Source organism: Xiphophorus couchianus, chromosome 7 (assembly GCF_001444195.1).
Source record: "Xiphophorus couchianus chromosome 7, X_couchianus-1.0, whole genome shotgun sequence".
Taxonomy (NCBI): domain Eukaryota; kingdom Metazoa; phylum Chordata; class Actinopteri; order Cyprinodontiformes; family Poeciliidae; genus Xiphophorus; species Xiphophorus couchianus.
The window spans coordinates 5,539,755-5,559,570 of NC_040234.1; the positions used below are offsets into that span (position 1 = coordinate 5,539,755).

A 19,816-nucleotide genomic window follows, 5' to 3' on the forward strand; every position below is an offset into this window, starting at 1 on the left:
TTATTCCTTAACATTTTTTGCAGTAGTGTAGACAGAGTGAGCATTATCCAAACGCCCCTGAAGCAAGTAGGAGCACAACTGTGAAAATGTGTTTTGCCCTCTTTAGATTTCTATTTATAACACTTAAATGTTTAAGATGTAATCATAAACAGTTTACAATGCAAACTGCCAGAAAACTGCAAAACAGCTGAAACACTGAGTTCTTTTAAATCCAGACTAAAAACTCATCTGTTTAGAATTACTTTGAACTGGAACATATTTGTTGTGTGTTGTTGCTTTTAAAGATGGCGCTCCACAAAATGACAGATATACTTGATGTGTTAAACATGAATGAGCGATAGAACCAATAAAATACAAAATTATTTATGTGTGAGAACGGAGTGTTTTTAACGTATAATTATCAAATTTTTCAAAATAAAAGACTAAAAACAAGGAAAATCGATCTCTGTCAATCGTTTTAGAACTGGTGGTCGATTTTTGGCCAGTTTTACCTTCTGACATCTTGCAAGCCTACGTGAAGAAAATGACATTGATGTTGCTAAAAAATAATCAATGTTTTGCAGATTATCTGGATGTTTGGTGTATTGACACACATATTGCATGGTTGACAAAGCAGTGGGTAAGCATCACTCCCGCCGTGGAAGCCATGTTTTCTTCCATCTATTCCTGTGTGCGGCCTCTCCGTCTCTGTTTCTGTGATTGTGGGATCAGTGGTAATCTCCGAAGAGGCGACCCACTGACATTTGCACCAGGATAACTCCAAACACACACAAACGCATGCACACAGCTGCAAGCAGCTGGCGTCTTCAGCACCCAGATGTTCCAGTGGGATTTAATGTAACGTAACTATGCATTTATTCCATTTTTGTGTACTTGTTGACAGAGCAACGTGAGGAGCACTTGCTACCAAGTTGCTCTTAATATCCCCTAGTGGGGTCCTTTAAAAAAGTAAGGAAGTGATTTTTAGCTCTCACTTTCAGAAAGCTCAAGGAGTATTTGCATATAGTTTAACACTTGGATATTTGGGTTAAGACCTAATCTGGTATCAGGTTAGGTTCATAGATTATGTAACCAAAGGTCCTCACAGTGTGTGGGTTTGTGTGTCTGTGGCTAAAAGCAGCGGCCGACTAAGAAGCTTTGTGATCTGCTGAGCTACATAGAATGAGTAAAACAGGAAGGAAAGGACAAAATTTGAAAAAAGGAATTCCCTTACAACACAAAAATGTAAAAGAAAGCTAGTGCAATGGATTGAGTCCTATACAAAACGACACAAGGAAACGATTTGTGAATTTCAGCGAGAAAGAGGGATGAGAGAGAGAGGTTGGTAGATTAAGCTGGGTTAGAGAGGATTAGTGTCAGGTTGGGTTTGGTTGTAAACTAACCTCCATGTCAGTCACGTTTGGCTGCGGCTGACATGCTCACACTGCTGATTCACTCCGTCTCAAATCAACACGCTCAGGAAACCCAAACCTAAGGGAGGAAGGTACACTGGATGCTGTTGTCTGTGAGCTGACCGGATGTAAGTAAGTTTGTTTTTTTATGCATTGAGAAAAATACAGACTAAACTGATTAACATTAAACCAGACATCTACTGCAGCTGTAATGATGCTGTATGGTGTACACAAATGTAATTGCTTTTTAAAAAATAAAATGAAGCCTTTATTGTCTTTCTCACTAGGCAAAATGTCAACAAATTGTTTTATTCAAGTTTATTCCGTTTATTTTACACAAATGTGATTTCAAGGCACTTTACAAGGCAAATAGATCCAACTTAGAGCCAGAATATATAAACAGACCAATCCAATCAAATAGATGGGTTAGTTAGAATATAGTGCAGCTTTTCAGTGTCTAATAACAACTGATGAGATATTATCAAAGGAAGCCTTCCTGATTGCCTGGGGTCACTGACTTAGGAGCAACCCCTTCTTCTAAACAAGCATGTGGTCACAATGGACATTAGGAAGCAGGTTTATAGAAAATGTAGAATAACCTGGTAAATTGGTATAAAGCAGGGATTTCTTCGCCCTATTTCTTTTTTTTTCCTCAAATACTGTCAATCAAATTTCAAATCACTTCTCTTTTTTATTTAATTATCCATCCATCCACTATCTTCCTCTTTGGGCTGCTGGGATAGCAACCTAAGTAAGAAGGCTCAGGCTTCCCTCTCCCCAGCCATTGGGCCAGCTCCTCAGGGGGAACCCCAAGACGAACTAGGAAGCGTAGTTCCTCCGGGTTTTCTTCTGGGTCTCCTCTCGGTTAAACGTGCCAGGAACACCTGACCTTGGAGGCATCCTAACCAGATGCCCAAGCCAGCTCAGTTGACTCCTCTTGACCTGGAGGAGCAGCAGCTCTACCCTGAGTCCCTACTGGATGACTGAGCTTCTCACCCGTTCTGTCAGTGACCACCCAATATTTGTGACTACAGATTAGGATAGGAACATAGATCAACTGGTAAATCAAGATCTTTGCCTTTTGACTCAGCTTCCTCTTCACCACAACAGACCGGTACAGACGCTGCGCCAACCTGGCTATCAATCTCCCTCTCCATTTTCCCCTCATCTGTGAACAAGACCATGAGATACTTAAACTCCTCCACTTGGGAACATGATTATATGTGCTTGTTTAACCACAGATGCTAAAAGTGATAAGCATTAAGGCCAGCAGCTGCCTTCAGCCTGTCCACCTTAATTTGAGCTGCTTTAGTCTATGACAGAAAGCTCAGATGAGCCATCTGTCAACAGCTCCAGCCACAAACTGAAATCAAAACCAGGGACCAGAGTGATATCGATAGGGTATTGACAAGAAAATATTGATTAGGCTATAGGACTGTCAAGCCGTCTTATAGTGCTTCACATCACAGAAAGCATTAATAGCATATCATATACAATATTTAGATACCTGAACTACTAAGCTCATCTTTTGTTTGAGAACATTGGGGTTTTGTCTTGTTCTTGGATTTCCATTTGTTGCTTACATTTGCTCTTTGATTGAAGCAATATCAAGGTTCTCTTTGGCACCAGTTGACCTATTTGAGAAAACATGCATACCTGTAAAACATGTGATGTGTAAATACATTGTTTTAAGTTTGCATTATAAACAAATATCCTGACCACACATGGCAGATTCGACTTGCTCTGTAATATTTCTCTGTGTTGACATCGTAATGTGTTTTGCATGATTTCTTTACAGGAGAAATAGCGTTTTTTTCTTCTATGATGGTTCTGGATGTTCACCATGAGAGAAACTATGGAGGATGGTGAGAAAACAAACACATTGAGAGACACACACCTGTGTGAGACCTTCGATAGAGTCTGACATATCTGACCACTTTTGTCAATTACGACAAAAATGGAGGTAACTCAATGAGCTTCAGTTCTACTTTGATAGTGACCTGAGGTTTGGGTATAATTACAGCACCGTGTCATACTTAGCAAAGATGTGCTAAAATCTTTCAAATAAATTAATATTGTTTATTTAAACAATGATTGGTAGTTGGTACCTCTATTGTTACTACTTTGCACAACACCCTGTTGCAGACAGGACAGTACAATTCTCTCTAGATTGATTAGGGTCCTAGATACTCTATATTTTCTGCTGCTCAGCCAACAGGCATTTTGCACGTAGGTCTGAGGAGTGATATGGCAATGAAAAGAGGTTGTTTTTGTTGTTCAAATATCAATTTCTTTGTTAATTTGGCCATAAGTTTTCAATCAAATTGAAGGACCCACTGACTTTTGGGTTTTGGCAACTGGGTTTTAATTGAAAAAGCTAAAAGAGTTCATAATACCATGCACTGCGTCGAGTGTCCTAACTAGTGTCCTACTTAGTCGACTAGAACATTGGTTCACTGATGCACACATTTTGTTTATGGAGATCTGAGGGGAAAAAAGTCTTCTCTCTTATGGAGGAGATTTTCACCATGATTTTCTGACACCACAAAATCCCAGCAGTTTAAAAATTTCACCTTGTATTTGGCATTACAATAATCCGTAGCAAAATGATGCTTCTAAGGTTTCTGTTATGTTATGCTTGCAGGGATCAGCGAAGTATTATCCAGCGTTGTGGAGGATGTTAGCGAAGCCGTCAACAGAAACATTAGTGGCTCTCAGCTTCTGCATGAACTACTGAGCGCTCCATGGCTTCGCGCCTTACTAAAGGTCTTTCTATGGTTTAGCAAAGCATGTAACCTAATATGGAGCTGGGTAATTCCTATACAACTGCATGTTTTACGTCTTCAGATTTACGAGTGCCTGATGCGGTTCCAGAGATTGTCACCAAGCCCCCTTCTACCTTGTGCCTCCGGACTCTTATTTGAGGTGAGAAAGGGTGGATTCACACCAGCCCTGTTTAGTCCAATTTGATCAAACTCTAGTTCGTTTACCTAGAGAATCTGGTTCGTCTGGGAGGTGTGAATGCGCCATCCAGCTCTGATGTAGACCACAGAGTTAAGTCTCGGTTTGGTTGAAGTGAACACTTGTGTTGTTCGAATGTATGTGAAGGCCAAGCCTGGTTTAGTGGACAGACTCACCGCGTAATAATGGCGCCTGCAGGAGCGTCACTAGCGTTAGCGGCTAACAGTTTGTCTCTAGACTAATAATGTACAGTATATCAATAAAGAAATCCTACAACCACTAAAATCTGACACTGCTCCGTTTTTGTTTACGTTTTGTGAAGAAGAAAGTCGTGCTGGTCTTCACAAGTTTGTTGTTGATTCCTTCAGTAGTTCTTGGTGCAGCGCCACCACAGGCGACGGGGGGAACAGGTTTTTCAGTTAGTTTTAGTTGTTTCACACAGTGCATTGTGAATGCAAACTACAGTTCTGAAAATGTAACAAATGTTGCAATTTTAGTCCCCAATTGAATAGAGTCTACTGGACTGAATGCACACTAAGTTTTACAAGATGATCTGTGTTTCTTCTGACACGGCCTACGTATTCTTTCTAGCTGTGTTGTTTTTATATTGTCATGTTTTATCTCTTTTTAACCAATTATTCTTACAACTTCATATCAGGACCATTAACATCAAACTTGCCAAGTCTTGTTGGCCTGACAGTTATCTAGAAGTGCTATCGCAGTCACCAAAGCTGATTTAATAGTATTTTTTGGATTCTAGAGAATCTCAGTTTATTTGTATCAAACTAATAAATACACTAAACTTTGTAGCTAAATTAAGGCAAGCTGCAAAAACATTAATTGGGAGGAAATATGTTCATGTCACTCTGTTCCCTTTCATATTAATTCAGGTATCAAACGTTGTCAGAACGTTGGAGAAATGTATGGTTCACTATTCATCCATTTTCTTGCCTGTTTCGTCAGATCATGGCCGTCATACAAAGAGCGCACCGTCCTTCGGCTGAAGCTCGTGAGCTCTACAACCTCCTCAGCTCTCCACATGTCCAGGTTTGATTTTGGATTCCAGCAGAACCTCCCCACCTCATTCAGACAACATCATCGTTGATGTCTGAACACGCATGAATGTATCCGCTAGGCCCTCCTATCATCTCACGACAGCGTGGCGCAGTCTGACTATTTACCCGTCCTTTCTCCGCTGCCCGACGAGTTACCAGAGGACGAGGAGGCCATGAGGATCGTTTGTCTTGTAAAGAATAACCAGCCTCTGGTGAGATATAAGTATGGTTTCTGTAAGAAAAAAAACCCATAAAGATGTTAGTGAATATAGTGTAATTTTAATTATTTCGTAACCATTGCTTAATTGATTTCCTGAAACCGTTCAAAGATGTAATATTTCTTCGTTGTAATGGTCGTGTATTCCAAGAATTTGAAGCCCAAACAGAAAATGACAACTGACCAAAAACCCTCTTAAAACCCTAAAAAAAAAAAACTGAGTTTCTTCTTGTTCATGCTCCAAGAGTGAAAAGGGTTGCAGAAGTTCAGAAGACCAGGTTGGAGTGGTCCGTAGCCGTTGGAGCAGTCTTCGTCGACTCACGTTGGAGCGCCTGATCCCTGCAAGGAGGGCGTGGTCTGGGGAGGAGCTCAGAATGGCTGAGACGGCCAGGCCTTTGCCTCTCCATGGAAATCCACCCTGCCACTTTCTTCCCCATTACGAGTCGATGGGAAGTTGTCGTTTATGTCCACAAAACACAGAACTTTGGGAGCGAGGGCTCAACCACTCGGCTCCGGCCGTCTTGAACCCAGAAACATGTTCCGGTAAGAAAAGAACCGACCGGTGTTTTGTCTCCATTGTCACCAAAGTCACAAGGGTGAAAAATGATGACGAGTCAACCCGTCACCAGTCATCATCGCGTCCATCCAGTGTTCTTAGCATTAACCTTTCATGATGTGGATCCATCTTTATCCTTTAAACATTCCATAGGTACAACATCTGTGCATCTTTCACATCAAATGCACATTCATTCCTTTCATCATTTCCTTCATGCCAACATGAAACCTTGGAAAAGAAACATCACTTGACTCCATTGCCGTGCTTTCATGCACCTTCTAAACTTCTGTACTTTTCTTCTTTTGCTCTCACCCACTGGTACGTTTCAGAGAGACTCATGCCCAACAAAGAGGACGATGCTTCTAGTGGAGGGAGCAGTGACGACTATTCTTACCCTCCCCCTCCAATCCCGGCCTACACTGTCAGTCTTCCCAACTCTCCCCTCGTGCACAAAAAGGTTGCTCCAGGAGGGGAATCAAGGAGCATTCTTAGTCCTGGTAGAGTCCACACAGCACCAGTCATTCCTGCAACTCAATCCTCTTCTAAGCAACAAGGAGTCAGCACTCTCCCAAATCCTGTGAGGCATTGTCAGAAAGAGTCTTTAAGGGCTTCATGTGCGGTCAATTCTTCTGCGCATCACAACAAACCACAACAGCAACCGCAGAAACATCATCAACCTCCTGGGTTTGACAAAACCTGCAGCATGGAGGAGCTCAGGACCACGGTTCAGACCGTGGCCAGCAGTATCGAGCACAGTAGCCAGGACGTACGCCACCTGGAGCAGAAAATGGTGGCGGCGACAGAAATGATCACGGACCGCGTCGAAGAAAACGTCCAGGCCCTCAACCTTCTCGCCGAGGTGGTGGATAAGCTCCAAGGGATCATTGTGGCCAGAAACCACACCGAAACGTCTCCTCCATGCAGGCCGAACCCGAACCGTCGGCCAACGCCGCCGCCAAGAGTCTCCTCGTTATCTCCGGTGATGATCCACAAACCTCCCACGCCTTATCCACAGCCGCTCTCGCACTCCTCTGCTGCCTCCAGCTCTTCCTCCTCCTCTTCTTCTTCATCTGCTGGTTCCTGTGCAGACAGTTTTGCAGGATACCGCAGCCCAAAGGGATTGCACGGAGGAAACAAACCCAGCAAGAGATCAGAAGCTGCAGACCATAACAGACACATTCGATTCCACAATGGAGCTGTTGCAAGAGCTCAACAAGAAGACAAGCAGGACTGCAATATCACAGGCTGCTTGACAACAAGCAAGAAGAAGAAGAAAGATAAGCAGCTATTTTAGAAATAACGTCTGCATCATCATTAGAAACAGACGAAATTGATTTACCAGGCTTTTTCTTACAAATTCATATCAACTTTTTCTTGCCACAAATTCAGACAGCTTTGCATTTTACTGGATCAACTGAAGAATGTAAAATGAAATTAAACAAGAGGTACAAAAAGGTTTATGTGCTTAATTTAAATTTTCATCGAGTTTATTTGTGACAATTGTTCCCATTTTCTCATCAAAGCCATCATTTTATGCTGCTGTTCTGTTTGGGGCTTAAACATAAAATCTTCATACTAAATCTGATTTAGGCCATTTTTCCCCCCACATCCCGTTATTTTCTTTAACAAAATGACAAATGATATATTGATAAATCTTTCCATAAATTAGCTTTTATTTCAGTCATCCCTTCTGGCAGATGACCTGAATTCAAAGTCCAAATAAAAACATGCTTGTAAAACAATATGGCGACCCTGGATGGGCAAACGTCACTCTGAACAATGGAAACCCAAGGAGAGAAAAAAAAATCCACCTTTTACAAAAATTACATTTTGATAAATAGAAAATGTGATCAATTATTAAAATCAATGTGTCGCCCAGCCCTAGTTCTTCTAGTAAATGTGCAAATGTGATCCTCTCAATCTCAAAGCTAGCTTTCAAAAAACTTGGAATTATTTCTACAGTTGTCTGGAGCATAAGATATTATTACGGTCTGAGGTTTCCCCCCGAAAACCTGCTAAGGATGAGGTATAGGTACAGTTGGTTGGTTGGTTGTGTCTTTACATGCCATCCAAATGTTTGGTTGGAAATAATAAAAAACTTTCAGATTTCTTTCAGGAAAACGTATTTTTTTCAGAAGCCATTCTGATTACCATCATTTTCTCCCACTACTCTACTGGGTTTCCACTCTTCTACAGTCCTGTCCGACAATCAGTACTACGGTAGTTTCAGAAGGCATTACAGGTGAGTCATTTCTGTCTATCAGGGGGCGACTATAAGGAGGGAGGAGGTGACGGGAGACATCTACATTGCCCGAGTGATTCATGGAGGACTGGCAGACCGCAGTGGTGAGATAAAACTCTTCACAGCCGTCTGTGAGACTGCTGGAGAGTGTATTTGATTAAAAACAAGAACAAAACAAATATTTTCAGGAGTTATCTCTGATTTGTGTTTCAGGACTCCTTCATCCTGGTGATCTTATAGTGGAGGTGAATGGAAACTCAGTGGTGGGACTGGAACCAGAAAAGGTCATCCAGAAACTGGTAGGTTTATCTGAATGTGAAAAAATAGGCCTGTTTATAATTGTAGCCAGTTAAAAATGAGCTTGAAGTTAAGAAGAGTGTTTTTTTTTTCTTCTTACAGAAAATTGCAACTTTGCTTTAATGACATTAAAGGGGCAGCATTGTGTAAAATTGACTTTTTATAACTTTGCATCATGTTATAATGTTATTCCCTCATCAGAAACATACCTGGAGTGTTGCCTTGATTATTTCGTGCATGGTTGAGAAATCCTTTAATCTCCATGGCAACCATTCAGCTGTGCAAAACACCTGTGTGAATCTAGCTCCACCTTCAGGGACAAGGCTCCTTCACCGAGCTGCAGTTTAAAAGCTTCTGAGCTTCCATCTTGCAGAGTATCCCTCCCCTGCAGCTCCCCCACTCAGCTCCTTCAGACTAGCCAGCAGCAATTAGCAAACACCTGGTGGAGCTGAACATCTGCTGAGCTCATTGTAGGAGCTACTTCTCAGAACAATGCTTGTACAAAGGGTTAATGGTGGAAAGATGTTGTGGTGACTTCCTGAATGCTCAATTTCAAGGCGTTAAATTACAGTCAAATTTTCTTTAAGTCATATTTGATATATACAGCAGTTTTATAACAACTGAAGGAAACACAGTTACTAGATTGTGCTATTAAATGCCACTATGTGCCTGGAAAATACATAAAACTGCCCTGTCATGGTTTCATCTTTGTGCCACTCTATTAGTCACTGTATTTTAAAAACTGTTTTTTTATTCTATGTAATCTTCGTTTAATCTTGACAAAAGAAATCTGAATATTATGTTATTTGGCAGCATAAGAATGAGATTTTTAAAATGTACCACAGCATTACATCAGTTACTGTATAATGCCACAAATCACACAGCAAAACAGCTGAAGAAAACTTTATATGGCTTTTTTTTTATCATTTGGGACAATATGAATGTGTGAATTCATTCTTTTGAGGGAAACAAATCTCAATAAATTCTTGTAAAGGTAAAGAAATATTTATGTATTTCAACTGTTCTGGATAGAATAGACAATTCATTGAAATCAAATGCATCCAGTGAATTAAATTTGTTTTTTTCTGCTTGGTTTCTTTTTAACTTTTAATTTGTGGGATGAATTTTATTGATTTTGGTAGTGGAGTTAATTAGGTGCTGTTGTAAATATCATTTGTTATAAACATTATTACATGTAGGTTAATAATAACTAGGAAGCAGCAGAAATCCTGAAGCATCCTTTGCTTTTTATCCACTATCACCCTTTCTTGTGAGTCATTTTAGATTTAATTTGTAGACACCAAATTTCTGAATCATCCCAGAAGAGTCAGGTAATGGTTTATCTGACTTTTCAGATAAATGGTTTAGTGGTTTATCTGCATATTTAGCCATTTGTCTGTCATATTTATTGTTCTGTCTGTGTTTCTCCCCGTCAGAACAGTTCCATTGGAACTATTTTGTTCAAAGTTATCCCGAGGTCAACGCAGGTCACCAGCAGCCAGAAGCCGGTAAGAAAAAGGTTTAAACTGAGTCTAAAGTAAGTACAAAAAATATGTAAAGCATTGACTTATTCAATTGAATTTAATAAGTTCAATTATATATCGAATGCCTTGGAAAGGTGCGTGCAAAATGTTTTCCAAAATGAGCTTTAAGGAAGTGGAGATCCAATAAAGTGCGTCCACTTTGGGATGTGCAACCTTAGGAGATAAAGGATTTAAAGTTAAAAACGTCATGTGTGTTGGTAAAGCTTTAAGCCAATCAGGAAACAGTGCTGCCATCAGACAGGAAGTTGGAGGGCAAGAAATGTGGAGCAGAGCAGCAGCTGAACCCTGGTTCAGGTGACTTTATTTACTCTCATAGGTACTTTTATTCTGATTCCAGGTGATTCTGTGGAATAATTACTCACTTTAAGCTTCAAGTGGTTGTCAGTGTTATGTTACAGCTGTATATTGATCAAACAGTCACTTCACAAAGCTGCTAATGATGAAGTTTTATATATTTGGGGGAAAAAACAATCTAAACCCGTCATATGCTGGTTCAAAAGGTTAGTTTGTAACTTTATAGCATGTTCTTTCATGTTCTGTCTGCTAAAATTAAACAAATCTCTCATTTCTTTCCTCACAGTCAGTACTCTAAATGCTGTCAAGAAGACAGCATTTAGCATTTAAATTACTTTTTAACCAACTTTTCTTAATATATAATCATCTAGAAGCACATTGGACATGTGGAAAACAAAATGCAGCATTGCAACTTTTGGATAAACATATCAAAAAAAGAAAAGACAAGAAAAGATCCTAGCTCCATTTAGTCTAAGTATCCATAGTGACTATTTGTCCAAAATTCAAATTCAAAAATAAAAAAACTCAAGACTTTAAGGTGGTCAAAGCAAAAGGTGAATTCAACTCAAATAGTCACCTGATGCACCGTGGATTCTGGCTTACGCAGTCCAAAAAGATTAAAAAAAAAAAAGTCAAAATGCAGTTCTTTGTTTTATTCCACTGTTCAGACAAGCAAATTACAGGCGTCACAGGATTCTGCTGCTTCTGCTCTGATTCCTGCACCTGTTTTCTGACTGATTGACTGACTGGTATAAAACCATATGACCACCCAGGTGCATAATGAGCTACTAAAACCTACATATTTCTACCGTGACACACCCACGACCCAAACTGAAATTAATTAACTAATTAAGTGAATTACAAACCAAAGGACTTATTTTAAATTACAAATTAAACAAAGATTCTAATTGTAAATTAATCAGAAAGTAAGCAAAACTAAAATAAATAATCTAAATTCTAAGATTTTACTGAAAATAGAGAAATAGCTCCTACAGTATCTCTCTGTTGATCTTGGTGTCTGTCTTTAAGGTGTACATGAGGGCGATGGTGGACTACTGCCCCCTGCAGGACTCCTCCATCCCGTGTCCGGATGCAGGAATGGCTTTCAGCAGAGGCGACCTGCTGGAGGTGGTCGACCAATCAGACGCTCTGTGGTGGCAGGCCAGGAAGCTGCCCTGCGGCGCTTCCTTCGCTGGGCTAATTCCCTCTGCTAGCATGCTGAGGAGGTGACACACACTAACACACACATGTTAGGGCTTTGTATTGACTTCCATTCAGTCAGATATGCCTAACTCAAACACTTACCCCAATCCTAGTCAAAACTTATTTCACATCATACCTCTAAATCCAACCACTAACCTTGACCGTCACATTCCTAACCCCGAACCCTAAAACAGCGTTTCCCCTGAGGGGGACCAAGAAAATGTCCCCACGAGGAGAAATGTTCCCCACAGTCCCACATTGTGGACAGAAATAGGGCCCCACCAGGACATAAGAACTAGGTTCACCCACACACACACACACACACCCACACACCAACCTGCATACCTGCCAGCAGCTCAAACTGCCACCAGAGGGAGCAACAGGTTTGCCAAAATGTTAAAGAAAAAAACCCAAAACCCTTCATCTTTGCATTTTATTAACCTTTTTTGTTGTTGTTGTTGAAAAGTTTGTTATTAGATTTCTAAATAATTCAAGAATCAAACAATTCAGTATTAACCCCTCTAATACACAACTACTATTTTTAAACGTTTAAGACATTTTCTTTATATTTTTACACGCTACTCCATTTTGATTTTCAATACGAGACACAAATGCTAAATCTGTTCATTGATATTGCAGCAATTAGCAAAATAAAATAAATTGATTGGTTGATCCATTAATAACTGTGTCACCGCTAGAGTTAGAGACAGGCTTACTTTATTGTCACTGCACAAAGACACGACGGTGCATTTGGCAACAAAATGTCGTTGCTTGGCTGTAGAAGTGTTACTGGTGCAGGTAAATAATAAAAAATAAAGGCTCCTTGGACCCTAAAGTAGAGACAAACTGTCTTTTAATTCATACCAAAATGTCCCCACTATAATCTGTAACTATAATCCTCACACAAAGATTACCAGAACTTAATCTTTCACTTCAGCATTCTTACGGCTTTGACTCATTTTTAATCTCCATTAGGTGGCGCTCTTTCATGGCTTTAAATGCATGACTTGTACTTGCTGAGTCCTGCATTTTTACTTGATATCGTGCAGCTGTAATTACTTCCCTGTTCATCTCTCTCATTTTTCTTCACAGTAAACACAAGGAGCAGTGGTGGTGTCATCCATCCCAGGTTCACACATGCATCAGGCCTTGTGAGAATATTTGTCATTATCTCTGAATTCATGTGGGTTTCTCTAGCTGTGTTCCCACTCATCACATTTTGACATTTGGAAAATCAATTGGCTTAATGGAAACGCAGCGATTTCGAAGAAACGTTTTTGCTGGTTAAAAGTTTTGACGACAGGATGGGGTGGTTTTATCGGTAGCATCGGAATTGGTTTATCTGGCAAAACTGCAACGGGAACACGTTTTTTGTATCATGAGTCACACGATCAGCAGCCAGGTGTTACCACTGGCGAACACCACGTAGAAGGAGACGACAACAGGAAGTAGTAGGAGGAAGATGGCGCAGCGTGTTTTTAATGACTTATCACGTGAACAAACTCATTCACCCGTGATTTTAATTACTTAATGGAAACAACCCAATTGCTAAATTCTATTTTTCTTTTCGACATCAGTAGAATATCGACAAAGTTTTGCACACATTTATAATGGAAACGCAGGTAGTGACACATCCAGATATCACAGATCTCTGTTTTACGTGTCTACATCATTTTTAGTCAGCTGATCCGAAGCGTCCGACTCTTGAGTTAACCGTTTCAAACTGCAGTCTGACATGTAGCTATCTAGTCAGCTGGCTGTTTATTGTCTGACATATCTTCTCTCTGTATCTCTAAAAAGCGACCAGCCTTCTACCTGTGACTGTAGTTTTGATCTTCTTTGATGCCACTTTTAAAAGTTTCTCATTGCAAAGTCATAGTTCTTGCAAACAGTCTGCATGGTTACGAACTCAACAGTGGGAAAAAAAGCAATAAACACTCCCACACACTGGTGCAAATGATAAAACTGGTGTAATCAGGACATAAATCCCGTTATAAACTAAATAGAGTAATTTGTTATTTCCCTTTAACCAACTTATTTACCGGTTATTGTCTTTCTGTGAAGTCTAACAGCCTTTTTTAAGGGTGTAAAACCAAAGTTGTTATTGTCTCCCTTGTTTATCATTTATAAACACATATTACAGATATAATTAACAATGATCTAGTGGTTTTCTTCATATTTCTGCCTTGTTACATTTAAATAGCAGCTGTTTGTTTCCCTCGCTGCCTACTGAAGACAGCCTGGCTGATAACGGTGAGTGTCGCACCCAATAAAGTTACTACAATGTTTGCCATCTAAAAGTGTCTAAGTAAAACCTATTTTTAAAGGTTATTTGGGGAGAAGTACTCTTATGATCATCTCAGGAATAAATTCTATAAACATTAGCTGAACCATCAGGTTGAACTTTTCGTCCTCATACAATTCTAGATTTCCCACAGTTTGTTCTTCGCCAGTAAATGTTTTTTTAAAACAAGCCAACATGGTGTATCTTTTTTAAATGTATCACCCACACTTAGAGTTAAAACTAGATATTTATATACTCCATAAACAGACACAATCAGTCCAAATATATATATATATATATATATATATATATATATATATATATATATATATATATATATATATATATTTATATATATATATATATATATATATATACACAGTATATTTGCTAAATGTCAGACAGAAAAAAGTCATTTTTAAATCAGATTTCTTGTAACTTTCTTTAAAGTCATAAATTTGCAAATGTTTCCTTGTATTTTGGTAAAATTTTCTTTAAAAGTTTTTAAAAAATTTAAACTTTAGAGAGCTTTAATTTTGTCTCGTTTCTCCTGATAAATCTGGTGCGATGAATCTGGCTAAATTTCTTAATGGCTTCACATCCACAGTGTGTCTCAGTTCAGCTCAAATGTTCTGACTGAAGAACATTTCTGAATAACTGAATCGCTCTTTATGTTAACCCCATTTGACAAATGGGCTTCGCCAAATTATTAGAGGCAAAGTAATCTTGGTGTATGTAAATTTCAGAATTAAAAATAGAGTGAAAATAAGTCTATTGTTATTCTAGCATTTAGTAAATAACGCCAACTTTGGCAGAAAAAGACCTAAAAGAGAAAAGACTTATTCTGATATCTGGTTTTAACTGCATGTATTAACAATTGATCTATGTAAATAAACTCTGTGAAACATGTTGCTGTATATTTTATATAATATTGTTGGTTCCTTATAAAAATAAGTTTAAAAAATCATTTTAACTTTTGTTAAATCCGCTGGATCTCTTTTCGACACAACAACCACATCCTGACGATCTGCTGTTATTTTTTAAAAAGTGTTTCTTGATTTCATCATTCAGTCACCAAAGTGTCACGTTGCCTTGTGTGGAAACGAAGCTTCACTTTTATATTCTGTCGGTTTCAGACGAGGATCTGACGCTCGCTGATGGCAAAAGGATCCTGACAGGTAACGGCACCGGTCCAGTTTGATCCGCTGAAGGCTGAGTCCGACTAAAGATAACGTGTTTCTCCTTCCCACAGATATGGGAAAAAGTAAAGAAATAAACTTTGGTGGGTAAGTTTGTCCAGAACAGTCGTAGTTCATCTAATTAAGAGAATCAAATAGGATTTAGATTCCTTGGTCATTCAGATTTCCTCTTGTTTTTATTTAACCCTGTAGATAAAGTCTGTGGAGTTGATTTACATCTGTTATACAAACAAACACAATCGGAAATATTTGGGAATTAATAACTAAACAAAACGTTGTTCAATGTGGTGTGAAGCAGAAGTTAACCTAACAGGTTTGAGATTTTATTTCTTTAAATCAACATAAGAAACCATGAAAGTGAAGATTTTCTTGGTTAGCTATAATTTCAGGTGCACCCCTTTAACTAGATGAATTTTAATTTTTACTTTAACAATTCAGTTTTTCTTATTGTAAACAATAAATCATTTCTGGCAACAGAACAAAGACTCTGAACGTTTCTTTTCTCCAGATGAGGAGGATCCAGATGTTACTGAAGGAATTTACCTGGGTAAGTCGCCGTCTTCCTGGATCCACAGCAAAATTAACCTTTGTTTAGTTTTAGGAATTTTATTTCAGTCGGATTGTTGAATATAAATATATACAAAGTTATAAATTGTCCAGTCAGTTCACTAACTGTATAACATTTGTTTCTCATTGTAAGTTTCTAAATAAATGGAATAAAATCTAGAATTTACCTCTGAATTCATAAACTTTCTCTGCCAAACTCGCCTCCTTTAATGTCAGAACAGAGTAGAGTAGGACTGGGAAAGTGCAGTTCTAGTGCAATTCATTTATATTTTACATAATTAAATGCAACCACACTGCAAAAACATGAAATCTTACCCAGCATTTCTGTCTTGTTTCTAGCTTAAGTATCTTAGTAAACGTGACATAAAACAAAACTAACAAGAAACCTTTCACCGAGATACAGGAGCTTGTTTTAATATTTATGTATAAAATAGTGTATGTTCCCCTGGCAGATTATTTGACTTATAACAAAACCTTTTAAACGTTACAAGTGAAATAATCTGCCAGGGGAACATGCAATTTTTCATAAATATTAAGAAATTACGGGCTTAAAACAAGCTCCTACTGTATATCTTGGTGAAACGTTACTTGTAAGTTAGTTTTGTTTTATGTCAAGTTTACTAAGATATATAAATATTATAAATCACCAGTCATTAAAGCTAAAGGACATACTTTCATGGTCTTGATAACTTGTCATCAAGCTGTATTAATAGCATAAAAATCAGATTTAATGCTGTTATCTTTAGTCCAAAGCATAACAAAACTTCTGCACTCCAGCTGGCTTCCGCCGGAGTTTCCGCCTCTGGAGGAGGACGTCCTATAAGAGGAGGCGTAAGTCCTGTACCTCCTGCTCGCCCAGCAGCGGCGCTCTGTCCTCCCCGTATGAGGAGGTGGCGTTGTACCAGCGCCTCCCGCAGGAGAACCACCGCCTCATCATCCTCATAGGTGAGAGAAGACCTGGCCCAAGTCACACCCAAACACTGATATTCTCAAAATATTTCATGTTCGTGTACTAAACCATATCAGGACATCAGTTTATTTATCTTGATAGTTAAATAATCACTGCGCCATAAAAAAAAATTAAAAAAAAGAAGAACACGTCTCCCTCGACTGATTTCCTCTTTTTGCTTTTTTGTTGCACTCGGACACTTTAGATCATTCAACAAACAAAAAGTTAGTCAGATGTGCAAAAGTCTCTGTGTGTGTGTGTGTGTGTGTGTGTGTGTGTGTGTGTGTGTGTGTGTGTGTGTGTGTGTGTGTGTGTGTGTGTGTGTGTGTCCTCCTGAAACAGGAGCTTCAGGAGTCGGAGTCAATGAGTTGAGGAAGAGACTCATCAAACTGAACCCGTCGACCTTCCAGGGACCCGTACCGCGTATGTGACCTCAACTCGTTCAGTTTAACAGCTTTTCTCTGGTTTTATAGTATTAAAAGAAATGGATGAAAAACAAAACAAGAAAATTACGTTTTTATTGATGCTGCGCTTTAATATAATGTTTACAATTTCTGTGTCTCGGTTTGTGAGACTTAAATTAATTAAGCTGAACAATAATTTATATATCCCCAAACAATATAAATAAGACAATAACAATTTCTCATCACTGACATTTGAATGCAAAAAGTGATGCAAAAAGAATGCCTTAATTATCTGATTTGCACAAATGTACATACTTTGATACCCAAACAGGGTTTGTTTGTTTTAATTTTTATAATTGTTGGCAGTATTCTGCTCTTCACTACAAGTCTCATGAAGACCACAGGTTATGTGTTAAAGGTGAACAGAAGTGAGTTTGACTGCAACATTTAATACAGCAAACATAACTCAGGAAAAAGTGAATTGACATTTTCAGCCAATAATATTGGGCGTCCAGGGACCAGAGAGAAAGAAGATTTTAAACATCATGATGTTTCATTTTAGGGTTCTGTTAATATCATGAATAAATGACCACGCACTGTCTTCTCACAGACACAACCCGTCCAATAAAAGAAGGGGAGCAGGCGGGTAGAGAGTACCACTTTGTCACCAAAGAGCTGTTTGAGTATATGGTCTGCAACCACAGGTAGGGATATTTTACTTATAGCATTTATCTCTGACTTTGCACACTACTTGTGATCAACTGAATTTTGCTTTATGCTCAGATTTGTAGAATATGGGGAGAGTAAGAGCCACCTGTATGGAACCAGCATTGATGCTATTGATGAGGTGATAAAACGAGGACAGACGTGCATCATCGACGTTGAACCACCTGTGAGTTTAACATAGATAGATAGATAGATAGATAGATAGATAGATAGATAGATAGATAGATAGATAGATAGATAGATAGATAGATAGGTAAACAGCTAGCTAGCAACAGCTAGCTCACTAGACAGCTAGATAAACAGGCCGCTAGCTAACTTGACAAATCGACAACTAGCTAGCTAGCTAGTACAGTAGAAGAAAATATTTTTTTTAAATTAGGAATCTACAGAATAAAGACTAGTTAGAGTGAGTACAGCTGTGTAATTTAAATAATGAATCTGAAATTGATCCAAAGAATAAACTGTGGTAAACAGCAGCAGTGCAAATGACAACAGTGTGTTTATGATGTGATCCAGTAGTTATATTTACAGGCTGATTAAAAAAAACGATACGCAGAAAAATTATAGGTGTGAATTATACATAATTGTACATGAGACATTTATGTCTCATGTATGTAGCATGTAAAATCCAGGGGATGAGCATCACCATACATCTGTTATGCAGTAAGATGGAAAATAGGACGAATGATTCCCCAAGTCGTTCTTTGTGACAGACAGAGCTGATTACGTTTCGTTTTTATCCTACTTGATTCTCAGGGCATCCATCTGTTGCGATTAAGAAACCTGAAGCCGTACGTGATTTTCATCAGAGCGCCGAGCCCAGACACACTGAGACAGACTCGAAGAAACGCCAGACTCATCACCAGCTACGCCGTCAACAGGGCGTTCACAGTAAGAGCCCCCATGCATCTCGTTTCTATCGTGATTTAACAGGTTGGACTGGAACGGAGCAGCATTACAATGAACAAACCACCAGTGCTGAATGTCATGGAAGTAAGAAATGAAAGGTTTCCCTTTCTTGCGACTCAGGAGGAAGACTTTTTGGAACTGGAGGACACGTCTCAGCTTATCGACGCCAAATACAAACAGTATTTTGACAGCGTGGTGGTGAACGACGACCTGCAGGACGCCTGCATGCAGCTCTGCTCCATCATCCAGCAGGCGCAGAACGAGCCTCAGTGGATCCCAGTCAGCTGGCTGCATGGAGAGGAGTAGACCAGGAGAGGATGGGGAGCTACTGAACTAAATACGGCGAAGAGACGGGAAAACGATGGCGGCGCGGTGGACGGATAGGAATAATGTCACTAAAGCTTACACACAAGTATCATTATGTGTTCATATTATAATAGTTTCATTAAATAAAAGATTTTCTTCAGTCTCAACTCTACCAGTGTCTACCTGTCTGCAGGGTTATTTCTCTCTGTCTGTGATGCTAAACTGTAGACCTGATGTTACATTTTGAGTCACTGAAGTATTAGCACTTACTAAAATGATGAATTAACTGACAAGATAGACAAACCAACATGAAGTCTAAAGATTTAAAGGACCTTCTGAAAGGGTTGGACAATGAAAGTTCAGTTTAATAGTTGATTAAAGATTTAATTTGATCAGAAAGCCTCTATAGAGGAGGATAGATACACTCTTCGGTATGTACTTCGGATCTCTAACTACCTGTGTTAATTTTAGGAAAAATTTGAGGAATGACCTTCATGAAGTCCATCAACCCCGTTGAGGCTCAGAGCAAGGACTCTTGACTGATTTAATCAAACTCTTATTTCATTTGCCTAGAAAGTCTAGTTTGTTTGGGGAGGTGTGGATGTGTAATCTAACTCTGATGCAGACCAAAGAGAAAACAAACTTACAAACCTAGATTTCGGTTTGGTTGAAGTGAATTCTGACGCTAACAGACTGGAGATCGCTCCAAGAC

General features: G+C 39.1%; 1 protein-coding gene and 1 long non-coding RNA gene across 2 annotated transcripts; one reads left to right on the top strand and one right to left on the bottom strand.

The window, feature by feature from the left end:
- Window positions 1-1,394: 1,394 nt before the first annotated feature.
- Window positions 1,395-19,254, top strand: LOC114147581 (MAGUK p55 subfamily member 4-like). Its single transcript, XM_028022062.1, has 21 exons — window positions 1,395-1,519; window positions 3,190-3,256; window positions 4,036-4,157; window positions 4,239-4,316; window positions 5,316-5,399; window positions 5,488-5,619; window positions 8,445-8,526; window positions 8,636-8,721; window positions 10,156-10,227; window positions 11,587-11,783; window positions 12,853-12,911; window positions 13,996-14,013; window positions 15,181-15,222; window positions 15,297-15,326; window positions 15,752-15,790; window positions 16,588-16,755; window positions 17,102-17,182; window positions 17,774-17,867; window positions 17,947-18,055; window positions 18,646-18,780; window positions 18,919-19,254. Exons 2-21 carry the CDS (start codon window positions 3,226-3,228, stop codon window positions 19,102-19,104), a joined length of 1,845 nt encoding a protein of 614 aa, XP_027877863.1. The 5' UTR covers window positions 1,395-1,519; window positions 3,190-3,225; the 3' UTR covers window positions 19,105-19,254.
- On the bottom strand, window positions 9,301-13,925 carry LOC114147583 (uncharacterized). The gene is made up of 4 exons (XR_003596079.1): window positions 13,915-13,925; window positions 13,651-13,653; window positions 9,982-9,986; window positions 9,301-9,410 (listed from the first exon to the last, which is right to left on the bottom strand). It is a non-coding gene; the product is annotated as an uncharacterized LOC114147583 (long non-coding RNA).
- Window positions 19,255-19,816: the final 562 nt, after the last annotated feature.

What these genes read in the sequence shown, in the direction of transcription:
- LOC114147581 (XM_028022062.1), top strand. Translation starts at nt 3,226, where the DNA reads ATGTTCACCATGAGAGAAACTATGGAGGATG. An exon ending in TAAAGAATAACCAGCCTCTG is followed by an intron (nt 5,620 to 8,444) that starts GTGAGATATAAG and finishes TCTGTCTATCAG; the next exon opens with GGGGCGACTATAAGGAGGGA. An exon ending in TGGCAAAAGGATCCTGACAG is followed by an intron (nt 15,223 to 15,296) that starts GTAACGGCACCG and finishes TCCTTCCCACAG; the next exon opens with ATATGGGAAAAAGTAAAGAA.